The 22,786-nt window shown below is 34.0% G+C and overlaps 2 protein-coding genes and 6 non-coding genes across 8 annotated transcripts; 3 read left to right on the top strand and 5 right to left on the bottom strand.

The window, feature by feature from the left end:
• Positions 1-4,034: 4,034 nt before the first annotated feature.
• Positions 4,035-4,055, bottom strand: 21ur-15251. Its single transcript, NR_071907.1, has one exon.
• A 1,132-nt stretch (positions 4,056-5,187) lies between these two features.
• On the bottom strand, positions 5,188-7,725 carry F19C6.5 (uncharacterized protein). Its single transcript, NM_077274.5, has 7 exons — positions 7,617-7,725; positions 7,292-7,375; positions 7,182-7,239; positions 6,818-7,036; positions 6,696-6,774; positions 5,887-6,017; positions 5,188-5,481 (listed from the first exon to the last, which is right to left on the bottom strand). Exons 1-7 carry the CDS (start codon positions 7,658-7,660, stop codon positions 5,341-5,343), a joined length of 756 nt encoding a protein of 251 aa, NP_509675.1. The 5' UTR covers positions 7,661-7,725; the 3' UTR covers positions 5,188-5,340.
• Positions 7,726-12,067: 4,342 nt separating this feature from the next.
• Positions 12,068-12,164, top strand: mir-49. The gene has a single exon (NR_001267.2). It is a non-coding gene; the product is annotated as a pre-microRNA mir-49 (primary transcript).
• Positions 12,165-14,033: 1,869 nt separating this feature from the next.
• Positions 14,034-21,994, bottom strand: grk-1 (G protein-coupled receptor kinase 1). The gene is made up of 13 exons (NM_077275.9): positions 21,786-21,994; positions 21,584-21,683; positions 21,353-21,458; positions 20,669-20,770; positions 20,486-20,616; positions 19,422-19,593; positions 18,394-18,519; positions 17,965-18,283; positions 17,537-17,741; positions 17,134-17,293; positions 16,920-17,081; positions 16,417-16,569; positions 14,034-14,940 (listed from the first exon to the last, which is right to left on the bottom strand). Exons 1-13 carry the CDS (start codon positions 21,835-21,837, stop codon positions 14,800-14,802), a joined length of 1,929 nt encoding a protein of 642 aa, NP_509676.1. The 5' UTR covers positions 21,838-21,994; the 3' UTR covers positions 14,034-14,799.
• F19C6.12 lies at positions 15,748-15,853 on the bottom strand. The gene has a single exon (NR_102199.1). It is a non-coding gene; the product is annotated as an Unclassified non-coding RNA F19C6.12 (non-coding RNA).
• Positions 20,450-20,826, top strand: F19C6.8. The gene is made up of 2 exons (NR_071909.1): positions 20,450-20,609; positions 20,671-20,826.
• Positions 21,995-22,390: 396 nt separating the features above from the next.
• F19C6.11 lies at positions 22,391-22,562 on the bottom strand. The gene has a single exon (NR_071910.2). It is a non-coding gene; the product is annotated as an Unclassified non-coding RNA F19C6.11 (non-coding RNA).
• On the top strand, positions 22,414-22,524 carry F19C6.9. The gene has a single exon (NR_071911.2). It is a non-coding gene; the product is annotated as an Unclassified non-coding RNA F19C6.9 (non-coding RNA).
• Positions 22,563-22,786: the final 224 nt, after the last annotated feature.

The raw sequence follows: 22,786 nt of genomic DNA on the forward strand, positions 1-22,786 counted from the left end.
ACTGAACCAAATTTTACAATTATATCTAGAAGATGTATGAGTTTCTGATATTCCTCGAAGATGAAGGTTCTTGACTTGCGACCTCCGTATGATTAATGTTAATTTTTTGATTGGGAATCAGTTCTAAATGTATAAACGTAACTACGATGCTGTAAAAAATTACCATAAACTTGTGAAAAAAAAAAATTATTTCACATACAGTTTTCAGCCTAATTTGCGGGAAAAAATGAATCGTCCGTTAGACGATTCATTTTTTTAGATTTCTAAAAACCTTCGCAATTGCTGTGAACAAAAACAAAAAAAAAGTTTATAAAATTTTTAAATAGGAAAATAAAAGTTCAATAAAGCATAGGTCAAACTATGATGTCGTTTCAACTCTGTCATTGAAGACGCCTTCTAGTGGAGGATTTTACAAGCAAAACTTATGCTGAAGAATCAAATTTCCGAACAAAAAGGAGAGTCAAGCGATGTCCATTCAGAGTCCATAATGTTGCGGAAAAGAGCTTGCGGCCTCCTTTTTTGCAACTGGGGTTTTAAATTTCTCAATGAATTAAAAATGAAATTAATGCGAGTTCTGAAGCTATTAAGTAAGTAGAGGGAACAAGGTAACATAATATATGTTGGAGACGTAGCAAAAGAAAAACACACACAGAAGGAAAAGAATACGAGACAAAATGAGAAGGAAGAACAGGCAGACAAAAACAAGGAGAAAATCCTTAGGAAATGCGGCTAATTTTCAATTCGTACTTAGCAAGATTCAAACATGAAACTACTATTTACATGAAGTGATTCCTTTTTTGGAAAATAATTCCAAATAATTCTAGAAATGGAACTATTCCCTAGGGCCTCATGGATTTTGCTTTCTTCCACTCTAACCACATCACTTACCATCTGATAATAACCAACAAGCTGTTCCAAGTAATTCAATTCTACACTTCTACATTCAATTTGTCGCACGCAAAAGTTCCCACAATACTCTACCAAAAATAAAATGCACTACAAAAAAGAAGGAACAATAAGCCAAGACAAAGATGACATCAAAGATTGTATGCCGCAGGAGCTTTGAAGCAGTGAATAAAAAAAGATTTGTTTTGGCTCAGCATAATTCGATAATGTTGGCAACATTCGTTGCTAGATTGAATCAATTTTCGACACAATTGCCTGGTTTTCCTCAACTTCTCTTTGAAAAGGGTGTTCGATTGATTTTTGCAGCGTTCGATTTTTTGAATAAAGAGCAGAATTTGAGGGAAATGTAGTTCAGTTCAATTATAAAAATTTTAAGAATGCTAAAATTTGCACGCTCTTTAACTTCGGATAATTTCGTAACCAAAACAAATTGTATTGGGATGCGTTGTATCATGTACAACAGTTTTTTCATTCAAAAATAATCCTCAAATTTCGTTTTAAAGATTGATTTTTAAAAATGGGGAGCAGTAATACATAAATATCCTATTGTTTTGAAAAAATTGAGAATTTATATTGAATTAAATAATTAAGAACTTTCATCGGAAATATACAAACGTGAAATCTGAGGAGGTTTGAACTATCATCAAACATGCATGCTTAATTAGAAAACAATATTTAGAAGTTTACAAATCATTATTTTCTAAACTTACGAAATCAATATCACTGGTTACAGAATACTTCACGAAATCAGTCAATATCCTTTTTTCCCGGTCGGTTGTTCAAAATAACTTACCTTGTTTATTCTAACATCCGAATACAACGTATAATTAAGGCCCCACCTGACAAATAGGAAGTTTGAAAGATGAATAATTAAACTATTAGTTTTTGGAAGATAAAGTTATATGGAAAACTTAATTAATAAATAGACAAGGATTGTGGTGCAAGATTTTAAAAATGATGTTAATAGATAATATCTCCGACTCATTTCAAACTCTTTGTATCATCACATCACTGAACTTGAAGGTGAACGTGACTGCGATCATTTTTAACAAAGACGTAAACGTTGAGTTCTACATTAGATAACCGGATGTTTTCTGATATTTATAATATGATCAACAATAATGTATACAAATTGTGAATAATCATGGAGTGTTCATTCACACATACTCGTCCCACATCCGTCTCTAGAGGATTTGAGGAAGTGAATGAAGCACGCCTAGATATTTACAATGTGCTAATTGTCTGAAAAAATTTTTTCGAGATACGATTTTGAGGGTGACGGAGGAGGCGTAAATATGACAACTTTATCGACGGAAGTTTGAATGTTTGTTCGAGATTGTATCATAGCATTCAAAAAATTTCATTCAAAAAATACGAAACTATTCAATTTTCGAGAAAGTGTAATTTATATTTTAAAAAAGTGTTTAAAAAGTCAGACTCCAAGAAATAGATATCCGTGGGAAAATTGGAAGTGTATGAAATTGAAGGAAACAAGAGTTTCTGTCGATTCCTAAGAAAACCGAACTCAACTCCCCACACGTGTAGTTGTAAACAAAAAAATTTTCAATTATATGTGATATATTTGAAATCTACTAGTGTTAAGTTGAACAAGCACAGAAAAGTAAAAACACAAGAAAACTCTTTCACCAGAAGCCCAAATCCAGGGTTTAGTTGTGGGTGGTCTACACATTTTGAGGATGCAATAATGAAAAGTGAACAAAAAAGTTAAAGCATTTATTTTTTCAGTAGTTCGAACTTGTGATGGTGTTGCAGATGAGCGATGTTCTCAATAAAAAGATCTATGGAAAAGTTCTAATTAAAATGTTTGCACTTTGGTAAGTTTTTGAAAACCGTTTAATGATGTGTAGGCTTATAATATTTTAAATCAAGCGGTTCAGAATTAAACAACACCTTGTAAATTTGGTAAACTTTTAATGTAATGAACTGCTTGGAAAACGTTTGTTATTTTTTAATTATTATATAGAAGTACAATTGTAAAATACCTATACCTATCAAGAGATATAGTGTGTGTTTTTGTGAAACGTACTACATGATATAAAAAATCATTGCTGTGATTTGAATCAATTTGTTTGCGAATCATGGAAATTGTGAACAAAACCAACAACAGACTGAGAGAATCGAAGTTCTCAGTTTTCAACGCTACGAATAGTTTGAATCTACGTTGATGTAACTGTGTAATTTAGTTTTTTTGTGTTCTCACAAGGGATGTAGAAAAATGGTACTCTGTAGCAGGGCTGTGCGGTTCTTTTCTCGGCGCATCTGATAATTCCATTTTTCAGTGTTTTAGCAAGAAAGAGTTTGCAAATGATCATACTGGTTGAATAGCTGGAGCAATAAGCTTATTTAAAAAAAAATAAAACTTGTAAAAAAGTTCACACAACATTCCATACCATTTGCAATATGCGGAGAGCCGAATTACTTGGCTCTCGGCTCTCGGCTTATTGGTTCGAGGCGTATAACTCTACGCTATATCCACTTTTTCCGAATTTTATTTTTTTATGAAAAGCTTTTTGCCTCAGCTATTTAACTAATATAATCATTCAAAAACTCTTACTTTCTTAAACACTGAAAAATGGAATTTTCAGATGCGCCGAGAAAAGAGCCGCACGGCCCAGCTCTGTAGTTTGATATGGATTATTGATTTTTCAAAAAAGAGTGTTACAAAGGTTCACTCTAAAAATTTAGCTGCCGCGGAGCCGGTTCAGCAAAGCTATGACGTTTCGAAATTCCAGCACTAATTTCTATAGAAATTTTTTTTTTATTTATCGAAATTTATCGAAATTTATTGTTTTTTACTGTAAACGCAGATGTTACATATTAAATCAGATCATACTGGGCAGATCTTGATTACCATAAAAATTAATTCTCTGAGAAGTTACAGCTTTGATTCATTTGAACGTACACGAGAAAGACAATTCTTAAGCTCTTGGAATCAAACGAACGAGTACTTGAAAAAATTGTGAACAAACTCTTGATTCAGACACAAATCAGAATAACGGCATTGTTGAGAAAACCCAACGCTTCTTCTACTCACACAATAAAAAACCTTCGTTTCCTGCGAGACAACAAGACAACGACGGAAACTTATTGAGAAAATTATTGTCCAATTTTTCCTTGTTCTGCGCATAATATTTATACTTTAGTACCAACTGCATATTATTTACTATTTAAAATAGGAAACATTTGAAAACAAAAATCGAGATGAAAGAATAGTTTCTCGCGTAGAAAAAGACAAGGAAGCATAGATCGTGTGTATTTTTCGTTTTTCACTTTCCACACCAACACTACCGCCGCTTACTGCTCGAATTGAATTTTCCGTCGGGGGACCCGACAAAGGAAAGAAGAAAAGATGACGCAAGTAAGTACCCGACGTGATTTTACACGAACTTCTCGGAACCCTCAAGCATCCCTCTCACCCTGATAGACATGAAGAACAATACCAGAAAAGAAACGGAACAAAATAAACTGCAAGTATTACTTTTTCTTTAGGTGTGGAAAATTTTTAAAAAAATAAAAACTGATCCCACTAATTACAATTAAAAACTTTAAAAGAAATATAACTTAGAATTTGAATAAGTAAATCATTGTTCAGTATTGTTTATACAAATTTCTTCTTTGCTTCAAAAAAAAATTACAAATAGCTGATAAATCACCGTATTTCCCCAATTTGTTTAGCACCTCATTACTTCATTATGGAGGTGTTTTTTTTGGTTAATAATCGTTAGTTATAACATCTTTGCGTTTGGAGCTAACACTTTTGCCCGACATTTATCAATTACTGAACAAAGTTTAAATTTTTGGACGTTAAATGCTCAGATCTTCCAGATTGCTGAGAAAAAACAGTGATAACTCGGTATGAACAAACTCCAATAAAAGAAAACATTAAAAATATATGCCATTGAAGTATTATGACTATGAAGGTAACATGTGTTTATGTATATTCCCTTAACAAAGTCAATTAGTGGGGAATTCTCCGCTGGCTTTATTTTTGCTCATCTCAGTTTTCTCAATGGATATTGGAACAAATTTCAATATTATGATTGCTGGTTTATTTTCCGTAACAGTTTTATCTGTTTTAATATTAATGAAACAAGGAAGATTTGAATGAAACTGAACATGAGAAGACAAAATAAATTTATGAGGCTTCCATATTAATGTGCACTCATTTTTAAAATGTTGTATATGGGCATAAAAGATTTACGCTTTTCATGCTCTTATTTTAATTTCTTTTCATTTTCTTTTGAGCTTCGAACTAGAGATGCTTTGTAACTAATTTATTCGGAAAAAAGGCGGAAGAAAACAAGTAATTAGAGTATGAAGTTCAACTCATGTACACATATGTTAAAAAGGAAAAAAAATAATGTGTTTGACGCGTTAGCAAAAATGAATGGTCCATTCACTTTTTTTGAAAACTTAAATTGGTTCGTACTCATCCTGGGGATGTTCAAGGGAGAAGTATTCGTGGTAAAGTTGATATCCTATTGAGGAAATGTTGGCGAGGATAAGAAGACTGGTGGCATAAGTTGTGATTACATCTGCGATCAGGTAATCTTTCTGAAATCAAGAAACAGTAATAATTATATTGTATCATGCGATGATGTATAAAGAAACTAAATATTCTATAGAAAATTAAATTTAAACGTACATTAGTGATCTTATTTTTTAAATGATATTTGGGTAGTATATCTTCACCAAAAAAAATTCCATTCTAATTCAAAAAAAAACATCATTTGATCGAAACGTGTGAAGGATTTGTATTCTTCATCTTAAAAAAACAAAAAGGGTCACTTAAAATTTTCAAAGTGACTGAAATTTTTGGCATATATACTAGACAAGCACAGTTTTTTTGCAAAGCTATCATTTCAATATTTTAAGAATATACCTTGAAAATTTTACAAAATCAACAATTTGAGTTTTGAAAAAACTATAATGTACTTTTTAATAAAACAACCCACTCACATTCACAATAATAAGTAATGAAGAAACTAGAACAAAATATGCAATAAAATGATATACAAATCCATGCATCAGTTGATTTCTTTTCGATCCAGTGTACAACGATGAATGATAACTTCGTTCTCTTTGCCATGCTGAAAATTAGTTTTTATGAGCAATTTATTTTTAGTTGTTATCTAATATTAAAAGAAATTGGAGTTACATACAATTAAATTAATTACCGTATATCCTCTATTAGTGAGGCGTGCAAAACTAATTTTCAGACACCTAATTTGATGAAAAACTAATGGAGGTGCAAAACTGATAGAGGGTGCAAAACTAATTTTCAAACAGGTTTTTTCTCCAGTTTCCCATTAAGTTATGGCAAATATCATCAATTTCAGTAACACCTTATGAACCAAAATGGACGAATTTTAAAGCTGATACGCAAAAACTGTCCGAGTTTTGCAAATTTTGACTTGTTATACCAAGTCTGTAAGAATTTTCCTGATTTGTAAAACGATTTTATAATGCAAATTTTGAATTCCTAAAAATAGGGAACAAATGAAGGGGTGCAAAACTATTAGAGGTGCAAAACTAATTTTCGATGAGTCATTTTAGATGCAAAAGTAATGGAGGCGCCTTACTAATGGAGAATATACGGTATGTAAAAACATCGTGTTTTTTTTAATTTGAAAAAAAAACTGTTCGCGATTTAGCATGTGAAATATATTTCGTGAGCTTCTAAAAAATGTGAAACGTTTTCCTTTTCGAAAATGTTTTGTTTGATTTAACTTGAAGCAACACAAAGATTTTATATGTTAGAGGCTCACTTCTAAAATGACACAAAGTCTGCAGAGTGTTGGCAGTCATCGCCATGGCAGTACCAATTGACAAGTATAATCTATTGATCTGAAAGTAGATTAGTTTTTAGCATGTTTCAGTAAACACTTACATCGAATTCCATGGTGGCAGCTCTACCAGAAGCGGTGAGCAAAAATGCAACGAATAACAGAAATAGTATAACATTAGTAATTCCGACAGTTATGATTTCTGTGAGTCTTTTTCCTGGTGTTGCTGCTCTATCGTACTGAAAAAGTTCCAAGTGATCAGCGAATATTCTTGTTGCATCCGCTACAAGTGTCAGACTGTTACCAAGCACTCCAATGGTGAGCTGAAAAATATTTTAGTTTATTATGTGGTGAAATCAATATTACTACTTATTAAACATTTGTTTAATGATCTAGAAACATGAAAAGTGATGCGCATACTTTTTTTGTGCACATTATTGTTTACTCAGATTAGAAACTACGGTTTACCTGCGCAATAACCACTGCCAATGTGTAATACGTGTTCAATTTTTCGAGCATACTTTCTCTGAAAAGTGCAAAGTTATAGTGCAGAACATCAACAAACAGTTAGAACAAACGGCTGCTGATAAGAATGGGTTGAATCGTTACGAATGCGAGGGATATCTGGTTGCGGGTTAAACATGTTCTCTTCCATTGCAACTCTGTAAGATTGATATCGAGATTAGCAAATTGTATCTCAAAACGCACAGAAATTTAGAATCAAGAAACAAGTATGTTCCAGTTATAAATATAAATGATTAAAATTAGATGAGAGGTTGAGGAAAGGAAAAAAAAAAGATTTTCCTCGAAAATTTTATTTGACTTAAATAATTTTGACAATAATGTAAACTAAACTAAAACACATTCTAAAAATGATTTTAAAAAACATATTTTTAAACTTACCTTGCAACAACTATAGTACCATATTCATCTTTTTCCTCAGTCATTTAAACTAAAAAAATATTTTTGAATTCAGACAGAGTTTGAAATAACTATTAACAGTTCGTACAACAAATGCTCACTCAATAAATCTTATCAATGAGAGCGGTCAGTGTCAGCGTTTTTTGACAAGCAGTTTGTATGGCTCTATGAAAATGTTATCGGCATCTCTAATCTCGTTTTAATCTAATCTTATTCGAGCTGTGAGAGTTTTTCCCTAAATATTAAAGATATAGTATTTGCAATGGACAAAAGTACTTGAGAGTAGCACAACAATGATGAAACCAGAATGTCTAATCAGTTGACCAATTATTTTGATGTCTCTGATAGTCTGATTGACTAGAGACTACAATATTTTTGTATTGTGCATCTTTATAAGGCCTGACTTGTGTTTTCATTGTTTGAAGTTCTTTATCGATGTTTTCAAACAAATGCTTAATTGAGCAAAGAGGTTAAAAATTGTTGAGGTTTCTCAATGGAAAAATTTCAAGGTGTTTGCTATTTGAAAATGTATTTTTCAAATAATAAAAACTTGTATTCCAGTCACATAAGTATGTTTTAAAAAAAATTGTATCTGTTTTATTGTTCTTATTGTCTTTTTACATACAAAAAATGATTTTATTCAATGAAATATTGTATAACCTTGCAAACGGTAATTATGATTATAAAAATAGGACAAAAAATAAATAACACTTACATTAGAAAACGATTTGAAATTCTAATAAATACTTTTTTTTTCAAACAATAGGATGTGTCTTATTTTTCATTTTCAATTTGAAGTTTTTTTACTCTTAGTTTTATAGAGACAATTAACATACAAAAACTTATAGCGACCGATTTTAACAAAAATACTTTTCTAAAAATCTCATGAAATGATTTTTGGAGGTACGAACAATCCAAAAAAAAGGTTTAGAAAATTATCCATTTTTCTAAGATCTTGCTTACCAAAACTATGATATTTAGTTCTTGATTTCCTGAAAATGAAAAATAAGAAGTGTATTTAGCGAAGCATTTTTGGATCATTAAAAATTTCATAGTTCTTTGTAACAGCTTAATTGTTGATTTTTAAAAGAATCATTCACAATGTTTACTACCTCCTTTTTGAAGAAAATTTAACACGAATCTCGAATTGATATCCCTTCCATAAGCTTTAAGTTTAGAAGCAACATACCATCGAAACATGAAGTTTCCTATCCCATGAACATTTTCATAGAAACCTAATTAATACATTTTTTTGTTTTGTTTTTGGCTAATATGATTAAATGTTATTCAATTGCAACCTATTTGAGCGTTTGCAAAACTCCATGCAAAGCCATATAATCTGATTTTTGAAATATTATCTTATTATCTAATTATATATATTTCCAGATTGAACGACTAGGTGCAGTTTTTTCTTACATCATTATATATGTGATCAGGTTACTGTTTCATAGTGTTACTTTGGTCATTGAAAATATTTATATTCTTTTCCCACAAATCATGGCTCACTTTGACAGTACTCTACTTGATAGCGACCAATTCTTGCATTTTTATTAGCTATAATTTTTGTGCATCATATGCAAATGTGGCCTGGACGTTGTTCTACTTTTCTTACTATTGCTGTACAATAATATCCCGTGAGAATATTTGCATGAATACACAAAAAGGAACTGTAGGCATATGAGTGGACAACCGTTAGACACTTTGCAAGGGGACTTTGAGTGTGATGTCGATTTACTTATTATTTTTCACCTCCGGTACAGGTACTTACAATCTAGTGAATGAACACGTGTCCTTGGTAGAATATCCGGACTCCATTGTGCCTCGTCTTTCTATTATGTTGCGGCATCTTTTTGGTAAAACAGTTAACACAATATGATAGGCAATTAATGTACCACAAAAAACCTTTTAAAAAGTTTTATATTTGTGTATTTTCAGTACCACTTCCTGCAAAAAATGTTTAAGGATGTGAAGCCACTGGGAGAGTTGCTTAAAACTACTCATTTAGTGCTAAAATGACTGAGCATCATAGTAAAAGTTGTATAAAATGTTTAATCACTATGTTTTCACTTAACATAATTTTGGAAGTCAAAAAACATAACATCCATTATTACCTAATTGTAATTTAATATTTTGAATTGAATCATTGTAGGCTGCAGGAATGATTTGAACGTCGTAGAATTTTTAACTTTTCCTGGAAAAAAAATCAACCAAAATGTTTGAAAACTCAAAACCATTTTTAAATGTATTATTTAGATTTCATTTTTCTTGGTGTAAATGTTGGGCACTTTCATATTTTGAAAAAAAAAACCTTAAATGACTTTGACACTAACAATATTTTTGATTTTGTTTTCAACTTTTAATGGTTCCAATGACTTTTGGAAGCTCCAGCTTTATTTTAGAAGAAAAGTAAATAATGCTCCGATTGTCAGATAATGCGTTGTATTGTTATCATCAAAAATACAAACCCAAACACACACCTATACATTGTTCTTGTGCCCATTACAAACAGGTGAAGAGAAGAAGGATCGATTATGTGGACTGGGTAAACATAGACCGATGGACGGCACCCAAAAGATGTGAACCACTGATAATAAAACAAGCATGCGTGAACGGCGAAGGTAACGTGTTTGAAAACGAACACTTTGAGTGTTTAAAATGAAAACATTAAAACACTTTTAACAACTGGAGTTTTGAAAATACATATTTTCAAAATTCAATCAGCCTCCTGCAAAGACATTGCATTTGGGGTGAGACTACATCTAAATATCTGAAATCAAAATAAAAACAATGATTTGGCCAGTTTTGTTTCAGTAACTAAAAAGAATAGCATGATCTGACAATCAAAAAACTGTCTTGATTTGAAGTATTTTAAAACCACTTTTTGTTTTGCAAATATGATGACGCAGCATACGTCAAGCAATTTGGAACTTTTGGTAAACTTTAAAAATCACCGTTCAAGTTCACAGAATTACTAAAAACAAAATATAGGCTTTGCATCTAACCTAACTGAATAACCTAACTAACCTAACTGAATGAATGGCTTTACTGCTGTTCCACTGTTTTGATTGTTGTTTAAATTGGGAAAACGTTGAAATTGGCATGCTTAAAACACGCAAGTTACAATAAGTCTTTACATTACTTTCACTTTAAATTCAATTTTCAACTACTTGAATTTGGTCGTTATTGAAATTTCATTCGTAAAAAAAAATACTACTTGTATCCGTTTGTCTTCAATCCATTAGCAATTTCTTCTGTCTTTTCTTTTACCATCGTCATTTAAATTATTGCATGTATAATTATAAGTAAGGTTGGATGAGACGATGGGAAATAATATCCGTACAATTATCCATATATGGTGTCTCTCATTTTTTGGGTGGAGCGGCATGAACAGTGAGGCACAAAAGCACACAATACCTGCGGCAGGTGTTCAAACTGAAATTTGAATGGCGATGATGACCCTTCGGTATTGACATACTCCAAGTTCATTGATTTTTAGAAAATGAAAACGTCGGAGTGAAAACACATTCAATGGGAAAATAAAAATTGGAGCGCAAAAAAGCCCATCTTGAAAGCAAGATGGAGAAATTGGTAGGGTCGTAAATTTTGAGAATTTCCATCTAACCTTCTCCTCCATGCCAAATACTAACCAATATAGTGCGTTTTCGCATATATATATATATATATATATATATATATATATACTGAACATTTAATATGTTGAGTATCTATTGAATATTTATTTATTTGTAATTGACAAGCCAACAGTTTTCAGAAATCGAACAGACAATTAATTTGAAAATAGAAAAGGTGCTTGAGTTTTTGAAGAAAATATCAAATTTGAAGCTTTGAAATTACGAACCAGAGGAACATTTTAGGGTACATAAACCTAAAACCCTAAGATTGTAAAAATTAATATAATTAATTCTGCAAAATTGCATTTGTTGTATCCTGAACATCATCGAACATGTGGACACACCTTCGAGAACTTCATCCCGTTTTGTCTGTCTTCGATTAAAGATTGCAATCTTTTTCCCTCTCCACCTACTACTACTTGTCGAACACATTATTCTGACCCTGCTTATTTGTTCTGAACTCTTGATCGATAAGGAATTCTCAGTCTGTTTGTGCATTGATAAAAGGAAAGGTCCAGGAACACCTGGTAAACATTTCCTTCCTCGTCATCTTGCCTTTCGACGATGCGAACTAGCCACGACGTGTCATAAATAAGCTCCGCCTCCATCTCTTCGTTTCGGGAGGCGGCCGATGCAAGGCCAGGCACCACCACTTACCATTCATAGCGTGTATGTGAGCGCGTCCTCTTCCTCGGCTTGCCTACCCTGCCATCGCCATTTCCTTGTGCACGTGTTGTACTGCACACTCTGGTGTTGGAAAAAAAAAATGCTGGAAAGCAGTTTATTCAGATGCTAGTGTACTTTTGAAAAAGACCACCGTCCGCAGTTTGTTGTGATGTGCTCCAAGCAATCATGAGTCTGAAGCACCACGAGAAGCTGCAGATGGAGGTTCTGATTTTCGAACGAGTTCAGACAAGTCGTTTTGAGGTACAAGATAAATAACACATTCAAGTAAGGTACGTTGTATGAAAATGAAAACAAGTACTTGAAATATTAATTTTAGATAACCGTAGTTGTGCAATGTTACAATTTTAATAAAAATTAAATTAAAGACGCGACTGTAAGTCATCTTTTTTTTAACCAAAAAAACAGCATTACTGATCAATGTTTTGATTATTGTTTTGAAAATTTAAACCTTTGAATAGGTAGGTATTCTCCTAAAAGTTTAACACTTGCCTGCAGTCTAATTTTCCATATTTCCATGTGTTTTACCTTTTCACTCAAGACAAAATATGTGAAACCCTATAATTTTTCTTAATGTATCCAGAAAGCTAAAGGAGTCATTCGTGAAATTCAGATCCAGACAGATGCTGCGTTTCACGCAGAATTCCTTGGAAGAAGAATCTCCATTTTCTCAGCTCACACATACATGCTCATTAGCATTTCACTACAGAAGATGGCGTTAAAGAAGGGAAGATGAAGCCAATATGCGTAGACTAAACGTGATGTCATCCATCCCGACTAAAAATTTTTTGATGGAGAAAACGGAGCCGACATTCGCAATAGATGCTTCTTTCACTAAAAAACATTATGCTTGTGCTCTTTTTTTTTCTGATCTGATCTGTCATACCGATTAGCTTTTTGGTATCTTTCCATGCAGCAACATCTTGCTAATTATATCTGTAAATATGGAGAAAGGCAACGTTTAATATATACGTTCAGGTGCTATGTATATGTATGTATGATGCAAACAAAAAACGAGCATTTAGGAATTCTTGAAAAGTTATTAAGATAAAGTGAATTTTGAAATTATGATCAGCATGTCTGCTAGCCTATGGCAACATTCAGCTTTCTTTTTAATTTGTATGTGACATAACTAACTAATAAAATAGCATTCATGATGATTAGAAAGACACAAACATTGTTCTTAAGTTCTTGTTCTGAAGAATTGTTTTAAAGAAAGCATGTTTAAGAAAAGAAGGTTAACAAAATTCATTATTATTTTCTTTTATTCAAACATCAATCTATATTTATTCACTATCGATGTAAAAACAACAGACGTTGTAAAATCTGAATTTTGCAAACTTGCGCTGGAACATACAACGCCGACCATAATTCCATTAAAAATTAATTATTTTTTGCAATTTGCCTTTTTTCCAACGAGCATATTTTAATACCTATTACTTTTAACAACACATTGACAAAACGTTGTTAACATTTTGCCTACTTAAAGAAAAGTTATTTTCAATAGGGCACTACTGAAAAAATGTAAAACATATTTCAATACTCACCAAAATTTAAACGAAAAACCTGGAAAATTCATTGAGCAATGTGAAAAGTTCTCTTGAAAATCAAATGATAATTGAGTAAAAATATTATTCAGATTAAAGAATTTCGCTAAATATTAGTCATTCTTTCAAAACACTCTAACCGCCAGAAACAGGTTTTGAGGTAAATGGATACTCTTACTATTAGAACAAGCTAGATTGATCTGCCGTGTCAAAGGAATTTTTATGAGCAAAATCAAAATAACAGGAAACCCCAAATTTAAAATTACTAAAAATCACAAGAAATTTTACAACAACAGTATGCCAAAACACTGAAGAAGCGGTAATTTAAAAATTGACAAAAAATTGATGTTCTTAATTGTTTGCAACATGACATTTTGTAATTGAAAAAACCCTTATTTTTTCCACGTTTTTTATTTATTTTAAAGTTTTTGAATTCAAAAGTAACCTCATCCTTTTATTTTATGTTAAATCATGTTGAAATTAACTTTATCGATCAAAATGTTTTAGAAATTTGCAAACATACTAAGTCACTGAAAAATATTTACCGTTTTCAACATTTATTCCAAAGTAAGAAAGACATTGACTAGAAAAAGATTGTTGGGGAAGGGCCGAGATGATAAAACAATGAGAACTACAAATGCCATTTGTGAGGACGGGGAAGGAACGTGTAGACTCAGTTTTGAACTGTACCGAATTAAAAATTAGAAATATTGAAAACAAATAAGTTGTTGAACACTTACCGGAAAATAGAAAAAAAACAGAAAATGACAACATTTTTACAAGAAAACTGCAGAAACGGGGGTTGGAAGAAAATGAGAGAATGGGCAATAAAAGTTTCAAAAAAGAGCAAGAAAAACGATAGCACATGGAACAAATTTTAATTTGAAAATAAAAGAAGGAACATACAGTCTATCTATGTATAGCTTGTCATGGGAAAGGAAAATGGGGCAAAATTAATGTGGTAAGTTCCGCGCAAAAATAAAAACAAAAACGATATAAGTTCGTTGTCTTTCTAAATTCTCGTACAATGATAAGAAAAAACAAAAGTTATCAAAAAAAGTTACACATACATAGATCAAAAAATTACAACCATAAATAAATTTTGATTATTGAAATAATAATAAACAAATTTTAAATTTCGATTTGGGAAAGAATTAACTTAAGTTGTAAAAGTGGTAATATGAATGGAACGCGCAAGAAAAAGGCAAAAAAAGAAAAGGTCACTGAGCAGATGTTATGAAGCTGTAAGGGGCATTGTTGTAAGAGATCAAAAAATGATTAATTGGGCACCGATAACACACATCAAATCACTAATGTTCTCCCACTTGCAGAAGCGGCGCGGCTTGATCGAACAGCAGGAGTTTGAGTTGATGTTTTGGGTGGTTGTTGTTGTTCGACACCGAGATGGGAGAGATCATGAAGGGATTTGGTGACTTCGATATTCTGAAAATTAAATTACCGTTCATTTGAAAAACTGAGAATTTAGATAACTAAGAAATAGAAAATGTAGGCAATGGGTTTGAAGTACAATTTTTTGGCAGAAACTTGCGTTTTTTAAAAACCCAGTTTTTGCGCAGTTGGAACAATGAAACTTCAAACTATAAAACTTTCTAAAGAAAGTAGCTAAGTTTATAATTTATGAACGGCATTTGGTACGTTGTGATAGTTCAAAAATTATGTGCAAATGTTCCGCAAATGCTCACAAGAAATATCTGTCAGAAATATCACTGTAAACGTTTTGAATGACTTTTTAATTGATTGTTATTTTTCTGTTGGTAAAGTGTTAAAATGTATCTACTTGCACCATTGTTGAATTATTTATTTTTAATTTAGTGTTTAAAAATTTACTATAAATTATATCCATAATTCCAAGCTGGCAGTCGTTTTTTGTTTTGTTTCTAAAACCCTGAGCCGACTGTGAAATGTGACAACCGGAGAAAATTTTGACTAAATATTGCAGAAAAATCAACACACTGAAGTATAAACAGAAAAGTGGCGATAGCTCTCCAGAGCCAGTTGATAAAAAATAATAGTCAGGGTCATCGTGCATGCTATCAAAATCAGAGACAGACTTTTGTAAAACGATAGAAAGAAATTCAGAGTGCTCATTTGGGAAAGAAAAAAAGGAAAGGTTCATATACAACATGTTTCGTCTAAGTGTGTCAACAGGTGCTTCATGAATGTGTAAGTGTGAATGTGTATATGTGTGTGCGCCAAATATATAAAATGGGAATGGAAAACTTACTTTTAATTGAAGTGTGGCAAAAAGGTGCGAAGAGGTTTCGGGGGGAAGAGAAGAGATCGTGAACCAAATCGTTTTAATTTTTGATCTAGGAACATGAGCATTTTGATTGGTATTGTTTGAAGTGAAGACACGTAATTGCATGTTGGTATTGAAAGGCAAGTGATGTTGAATTATTGATCCGGGGGTTTGAGTGGGATGGATGAAATGGGGATGGTTCACAATCACAAATCATTCAAGTTTTATCAGCGTTGGGATGCCTCGAGTCCTGTAACCGAGTCCAAATTTATGTTCACTCCATCTCTATCTGCGCTCACTCGCTCCATTTTCTGCTTTCTGCAACACGTGGATGCACCGAGTACGATTAAATAAAATATAAACATCATGTGAGGCAACAAGCAGAAGAAAAAGAGGCGAGAGAAAGAGAGAGAGAGATATTAATCTATTCACATATATACATAAGCTCAGCAAAAACACAAAAATAAAATTAATACTCAAATGTGTTATATTGTTTAAATCAAATACTACTGTCATCACACTGCTCAAAAGTGGTTCGGTACTCATGGAAGATATACATTGAAAATGTGAATATGCAAAACTGGTAATTTTTGGGATGTGTGAGGGTGTTTATGTGGCAACAAACTAAAATAAAATGATGCTTTCAAAGTGTCACTAACCTTCTTGCGAAAAAGTCGTGAAAAGAAGCCAGGTTTACTGGTCCCATTCCTCCTTTCATCCATATTTATTCCATCAGGTCTCAAATTCCACATAACATTTCCATCTTCATCGTGAAACGTGTTCAACTCCGCAAAACATTCCGTTTCGATCATCTGAAAATCAATTAGTTGTGTTAGTTAAGTTTAAACTTTTTTGTTGTTTTTGTGAATTTCTTTATGTAGTGTGAATTCCTCGGCTCAAAACTGCTCTTCAGCAACTCAATTTATGTTTTCATCCTAACAGAAAAAATAACATTTTCCTAGGGTAGTGTCGGAAAAAGAGTAATCACTGCTTCTCCTCCGCAAAATCGTCGGAGTCATGTTCTGCATTTTCCATCGTTTTTTGCTCGTTTCGGAAATTATGCGCAAAGAGAAAAGCAAAGGAGATGAACGATTTCTCACTTGTCACCCCAAAAAAGGAATGAATCGGAGACGTGTGCTCAACAAAAAAGTGAATGGCAAACCTCGCTTTGCCAGGGAATACTAACACATCCAGTGTTGAATTTCCCATAAAATTGAGTATCGGTTGCATCGAGTCGGACTCCTTTTACAGTGCTGAATTGCTCAATGTCTAAGACGTCTTTTGCATAAACTGCACGTGGATCAGGACAAAACGGAGGTGTTACCTGCAAAAAATACTTGTATTTTTTCAATTTTTTTTTAAATTGCAAGTCCAACCTTCCCCGCTTCCATCTTTTTCCATGGCACTGGTTCTCGACCAGTAACTGTATCCGCTGTGTTGAAAAACGGATGTGCTCGAATCTCTTCAGCACCGTCTTCCGGTCGTCCAACTCGTCGACAACCAAGACGGAACCCCGGTTCTTTGTGAAGCAACCCTCTGAAATGATCAAAATTTGACACATGTTTCTGGCTCGACCCCCCTCTCCAAAATTTTGGAAAATGGCGGGAAAAAATATTTGAAATCGCAAGAGGAATTTTCACGCAGCGCGTTGAAAAAGAGTATGCATTTGTGCGTGATGGTGTTTGCACAAAATACACCGAGGGGTCGAGCCAGAAACCCGTGATTTGATGTGTTACTAGGATTTATTTTTTCAAGAAACTATCAATTAAAATCACTAACCGACACAGCGTTCGAGCAGCTTCGCTGAACTTCTCGGAATACTTTTCTTGATCCTCCCGAACTCGCCGTTCTACTTCTTCCCGTTTTACTTTTTCTTTTCGTTGCCGGAATGGAGCTTTTCCTTCGATCATTTCGTAGATCAAACATCCAACTCCCCACCAATCGACACCGTATGAATACCGTTCGTTTTTTACAATTTCCGGAGCTGAAAACAAATTCGTTACATTGATCAGGAATGTCTGCATGGGTGCACCATTTAATGGTAGTATTTTTTGAAAATTGAACATTACTAAATCAATTATTGAAAATATAAATTTGAATTACAATTCAAACGCGTGAAACTAATTTCTTTTCAATGAGATTAATGCTCTTAATCTTTTTTATTTTTTGAAATTAAAACAAAACTAGCAGCGGTTTCTTTTACGTACCCATATAACCAACAGTCCCTACTCGTCCCTTGATTGGTTCATTGTCCTTAATCTCTACAGCAAGGCCCAGATCCGAAATTCGTACGTGACCAAAGTCATCCAATAAAATGTTTTCTGGTTTGAGATCACGATATAAAATCCGTTCACTATGAAGGTGTTGTAGGCCAAGAGTTATTTCAGCCGCATAGAATTGAACTCGTTTCTCGTCAAACCCGCCAGGCATCAAGTTGTACAGATGAAACTTCAAATCCCCTCCATTCATCAGTGTTAGCACAAGACACAATGCATCTTTCGTTTCGTATGCGTATGCCAGACTTACCTGCAAAATAAGAAGACGATGATTATATTTATTTATAGATATGTTTTTTATGATAGGTCTTCTTTTTGGTGTTAAAAAGAAAATATAAAAGTAAAGAATTGAAAACATACCACGAATGGAGAATTAATCCTTTGCAAAATTTGTTTTTCGTTCAAGCTTAATGTTTCAGCATGCCTCTTCTTGACTCGCTTCTTTTCTAGTTTTTTTAAAGCATACATTTTCCCAGATGCTCGGACCTATAAAAAACCATTTCCATTTAGCTTTAGCTTAAGAAAAAAAACCCTTTTAAATATAATTTTCCCAAATTTTCAAATCAATTTCGATTGAATATTGTCCATTATTAATTAAACCCTTTGTTATACTAGTTTGTTCGTTTTGTAGGTGAATTTATTTTAGATAATGAACAGTGCAAAAATGTTTTAGTGAAATTCTTGCATTAGAATTTGTGTTACTCTAATCCAAGTCTGATTGATTCACTTATCGTTGCCAATTACTTGACTCTCCTAGTAAGATATTTTCCTTTTCACTTGATTAATGGCTCAATATCCTGTTTTTCTCAGTGCAGAGCTCCCGATTGGATTGGTGGGAGATGACTGAATAGAGGGCAGTGAAATAAAAAATTCAATTTGTCAGAAGGGGTTGTCATTATTCCATTTACTTCTGACTTTCTCATTTATTTTTTCAGCTTCTCTTAGAGTAGACAATAATTAATTTATCAAGTTTTCGTGCTCCGGTACCAATTGTCGACTTGCTACCATTTTACGACCGCACAACTAAAACTTGGAATGGGCCGATAAAAAGATGCAATGTCTTATTTTCAATGAGTCCAATACCAAATAGATGTCGATAGAAAAATGGCGAGCAACAAAAAACAGAAAAATGCATACAATTGGCTTGATGATGAACCAAAACATTTTTAAGTCAAATTTCAAGCTTTTGAAATTCAAATTATTTTTTTAAATCAAGCCTCAGTAATTTGCAGTATGATTTCAATAAAACCCTACAATCGAACCAGAGACTTTGATAAAATCTCAAAGATTGTTATACATATTTTTTATAATAATGTTATATTTGTAACTTCAGATCTTTTATACTTTTCAGCAGCATAACCCCTAGTGCTAAGAAACTATATAATTACCTGACATGCGCATACTTCTCCAAATCCGCCTTTGCCTAATACTCGATATAACCGAAACGTGTGTTTATCCACCGGTCTTTTCTCCAGCCATTTCCACTGCAAAAACCTGTGAAAATACATAGACTCGGCAAATTCCTTGAAAGGAGCATCGGTGAGATATTGGCAAGTGAGTCTGAAAAAAGAATTGCAAGGTGGATTGATGAATTCAATTTGTTTGGGTTTTATTCGAATTTGTTTTTGTAAGAGGAAATGTAGTTGCCTCTGCTTAGTGCATTTTTATGCACTCGTTTTACTTGAGCTCACTACCAACTAGCAGACATGGCGAAAATTTATCTTTTCCTTTTCCCGTCGTTTTATCCCCATGAGTCAAGGCAAAAAAGGAGAACACGACGCGGGGAGGATGTTCAAATGTTGTAATGTTCAACACCGTCCTTTGTTCCACTGTTATTTTTCATGGATGTGCACAACACAGAAATGCACACATATAACCCCCTACAGCGACAGCTTCTGGTTCTGAAATTTTTTCGGGTCCCGATGCTTCTCTGCCGTGCATCATGTGATAGACGAGAGGGAGAAGAGAAAAATAAGCGAAAGGAGAGAAAAACATTTCAAAATTACATATTGAGGACTTCTAATAACGAAGACTCTTCTCAGCTCGCGCTTCTCAAGGCGCGTCAACATTTCAATGCGAAAAAGTCTAAGGGAGAGAGAAAAAGAGCAAGAGAAGGGAAAATAGAGAAAATTAATTCATTTCTTATAAAATCCATGTTATATACCTTGCCGGTTCAATCTGAACGTCAAAATGAATTCCTCACTTTCGAACAATTATTTTGTCATGAATGAACTGAACGTGTAGCATCAGTTATTAAAATCATGCCACTTATCAGTTAAAAAAGCAATTACGGGTGTCAATTTTGTTATAGATTATCAATTACGAAGCTGTGGCAAGACTACCAAATTCGAAAGTTTGTTCATTGATTTTTGTACTCTTTCAGTTGTATTTAAAACGATATAAAATCAGAATCTTTGTACCTCTGGATACAAACACGGCCACATTATTTTACCTATACGGCTCCGTAAATATATCACTCCGGGGCTCGTCATCGTGAGTTGCAGAATCCGCTGTCGTAATGCACGTCGATATTACTTCATCGCTCAGAAAGGAACACCAAAACTCTTGTTCATCCTGTGAGCCCTCAAATAGTTTAAATATAAAACAAATTATATTTATTAAATTAAATGCTTACAGATGGATTATCTTCAGGTTTTGAGTGTAGCAAAGAAACGATTGACGAAGCAAGATCCCTTCTTGACTGCCCATCATCGTCCGATGTCTCGTATTCTTCCACCTAAAGTACACGATGTTAATCGATATTTGTGAATATAATAAATTCATAATTAACTTGGTGTTCAACCCAACTTGAAAATTACATCATTATGGAAAGCCGTAACTAGATATAAAGCTTACAGAAACTCAAATTTGAACAAAAAAATTAAAGTGTTATTGAACGAGGTTTTGGCTGATTCAAAAATTAATTATGCATTCAAAGAAGAACATTGAATCAAAGGTTAAAAAAATCCCGCACCATCATAAAAGCGTTCCAAATCAATGTCTAATTTTGAAGCCTCAACCTCATTAATTACTCATTATTGGCGCTTCACGTTTTCATATTTGTATTGTGGCACTGTTGCCTATTAAGCGGAAATCGTCGTTACCCATCCAATTAAAAATAGTTTCTCGGTTTTCTGTCATTTGATCCAAAATAGGCAATGGAGAAGGACTAGGGTCCCTCGAAGACATCGTCTAATTAGTACGGATTCATTGAACTTTAAAAATAATATCCTAGACAGACGAGAAAACAGGCAACATGCATATGGTCAAAAACGTACGCTTCATGAAATTTTTTTATTTTATTTTTCCACGTTCTTACCTTTGTTAAAAACTGGCAGCACTGATGGTATTGGGAGTTTGTCGCTTGGCAAAATTCGTGAAACAGCAACTTTCCGATAGGTTGTTTCTCAACGACGAATGCATAACTGAAAGGGTACACCGAATAATTCATCGTCTTTCAATATATACATATATATGCATTTCCGGTTTTTACCTTACTATTGAAAAAAACTATAGAAAGGGCAATTGAAAAGTGAACACAAAAACGTACGTGACTTCGATTTCAGTCTTCAGCGGTAAACACTCTGTATAGTGAGGGAACTGTAGATAATTCTTCCACTTTTTGCTTTTTCCTTTCTTTTGGCCACCACCTGCAATTGTTATGTTAGTTGTTTTCAATTGCATTTTGCTTTTATGTTTTTGACAAATTTTTTTGGATACGCTCAACATTTATTTCAAAATAAACTACCCACTTTCTCTCGCCTTGATATATACCGTATTGGCAACGATATTTTCAATCTCCATGGTCCTATCGTGGCTGAGCTAGGCAGCAAAGGCCTGCTCCAGTGGTGAACGGCGACCGTCTGCCAATGAGAATCGTTGTTAATTTTTAAAGCGGGCCACCGTTCGGTGCCACACGCAGACAATACAAGTACAAGGGGGTCAAAATAAATAAGAAGTAGCAGATAAGAGCTATATAGAAAATAGGGCTTGAGTCGTGACTAACTGGGAGGGGCCAATGTGCTGCTGCTTCAGTAGGGGTGTGAGAGGAGACGGGAGAGTAGGGGGTGGCTATGCTCTCTTCAGTGTCGTTTTGCCTCTACGTGGTCTGCCTTAGGAATGCAGTTGAAGCCGCTAAAACGAGAGCCGATGGCAATGAGTCCACAAGCAGTCGCAAACGACGGGTCACTCTGGACCGTGGGCCAGCTTCGCCACCGCGACTGATGCTCAGCAGTCGCCCAAGAAAGGAGAAGAGGGCACGAGAGGAAGACGAAGAAAATGAAGAAAACGATGAAAAGAAGAGAAAGATGAGGTCCAGCATAAAGAAGAGGAGGCAAGAAAAATGAGGGAAAAGGGGGATGCCGCAAAAAATCGGGAGAAGAGCGCGCAGCACACGCGTGCGCGGACCAGCGGTGGCCTGCGTGTCTAGCGGTCGAACATGTTTTCTCTGCGGCCTCTTGGCCAGTGTCGCCGATTTGCGCACCGGCCGCCCTTGCCTCACCCCCCCCCCCCCCCACACACACACACTCACGCAACCCACCCTCTTCCACATTTCTCCCTCACCACACTCCTCATTTGCTTATCTCTCTCACCTCTCTTCTTCTTCTTTTTTCTTTTTTTTCCGCCACAATCAATAAAATGACAGCGGGCATCTGCATCTGCGCGCGAGTGAAGCGTCGCAAGAAATAGTACACCGTGTTCGAGAGACTTGCCGCCGGAGATGAACGCGACTGAAGTGCATCCGTCAGCGAAT

Source organism: Caenorhabditis elegans, chromosome X (genome assembly GCF_000002985.6).
Source record: "Caenorhabditis elegans chromosome X".
NCBI lineage: Eukaryota > Metazoa > Nematoda > Chromadorea > Rhabditida > Rhabditidae > Caenorhabditis > Caenorhabditis elegans.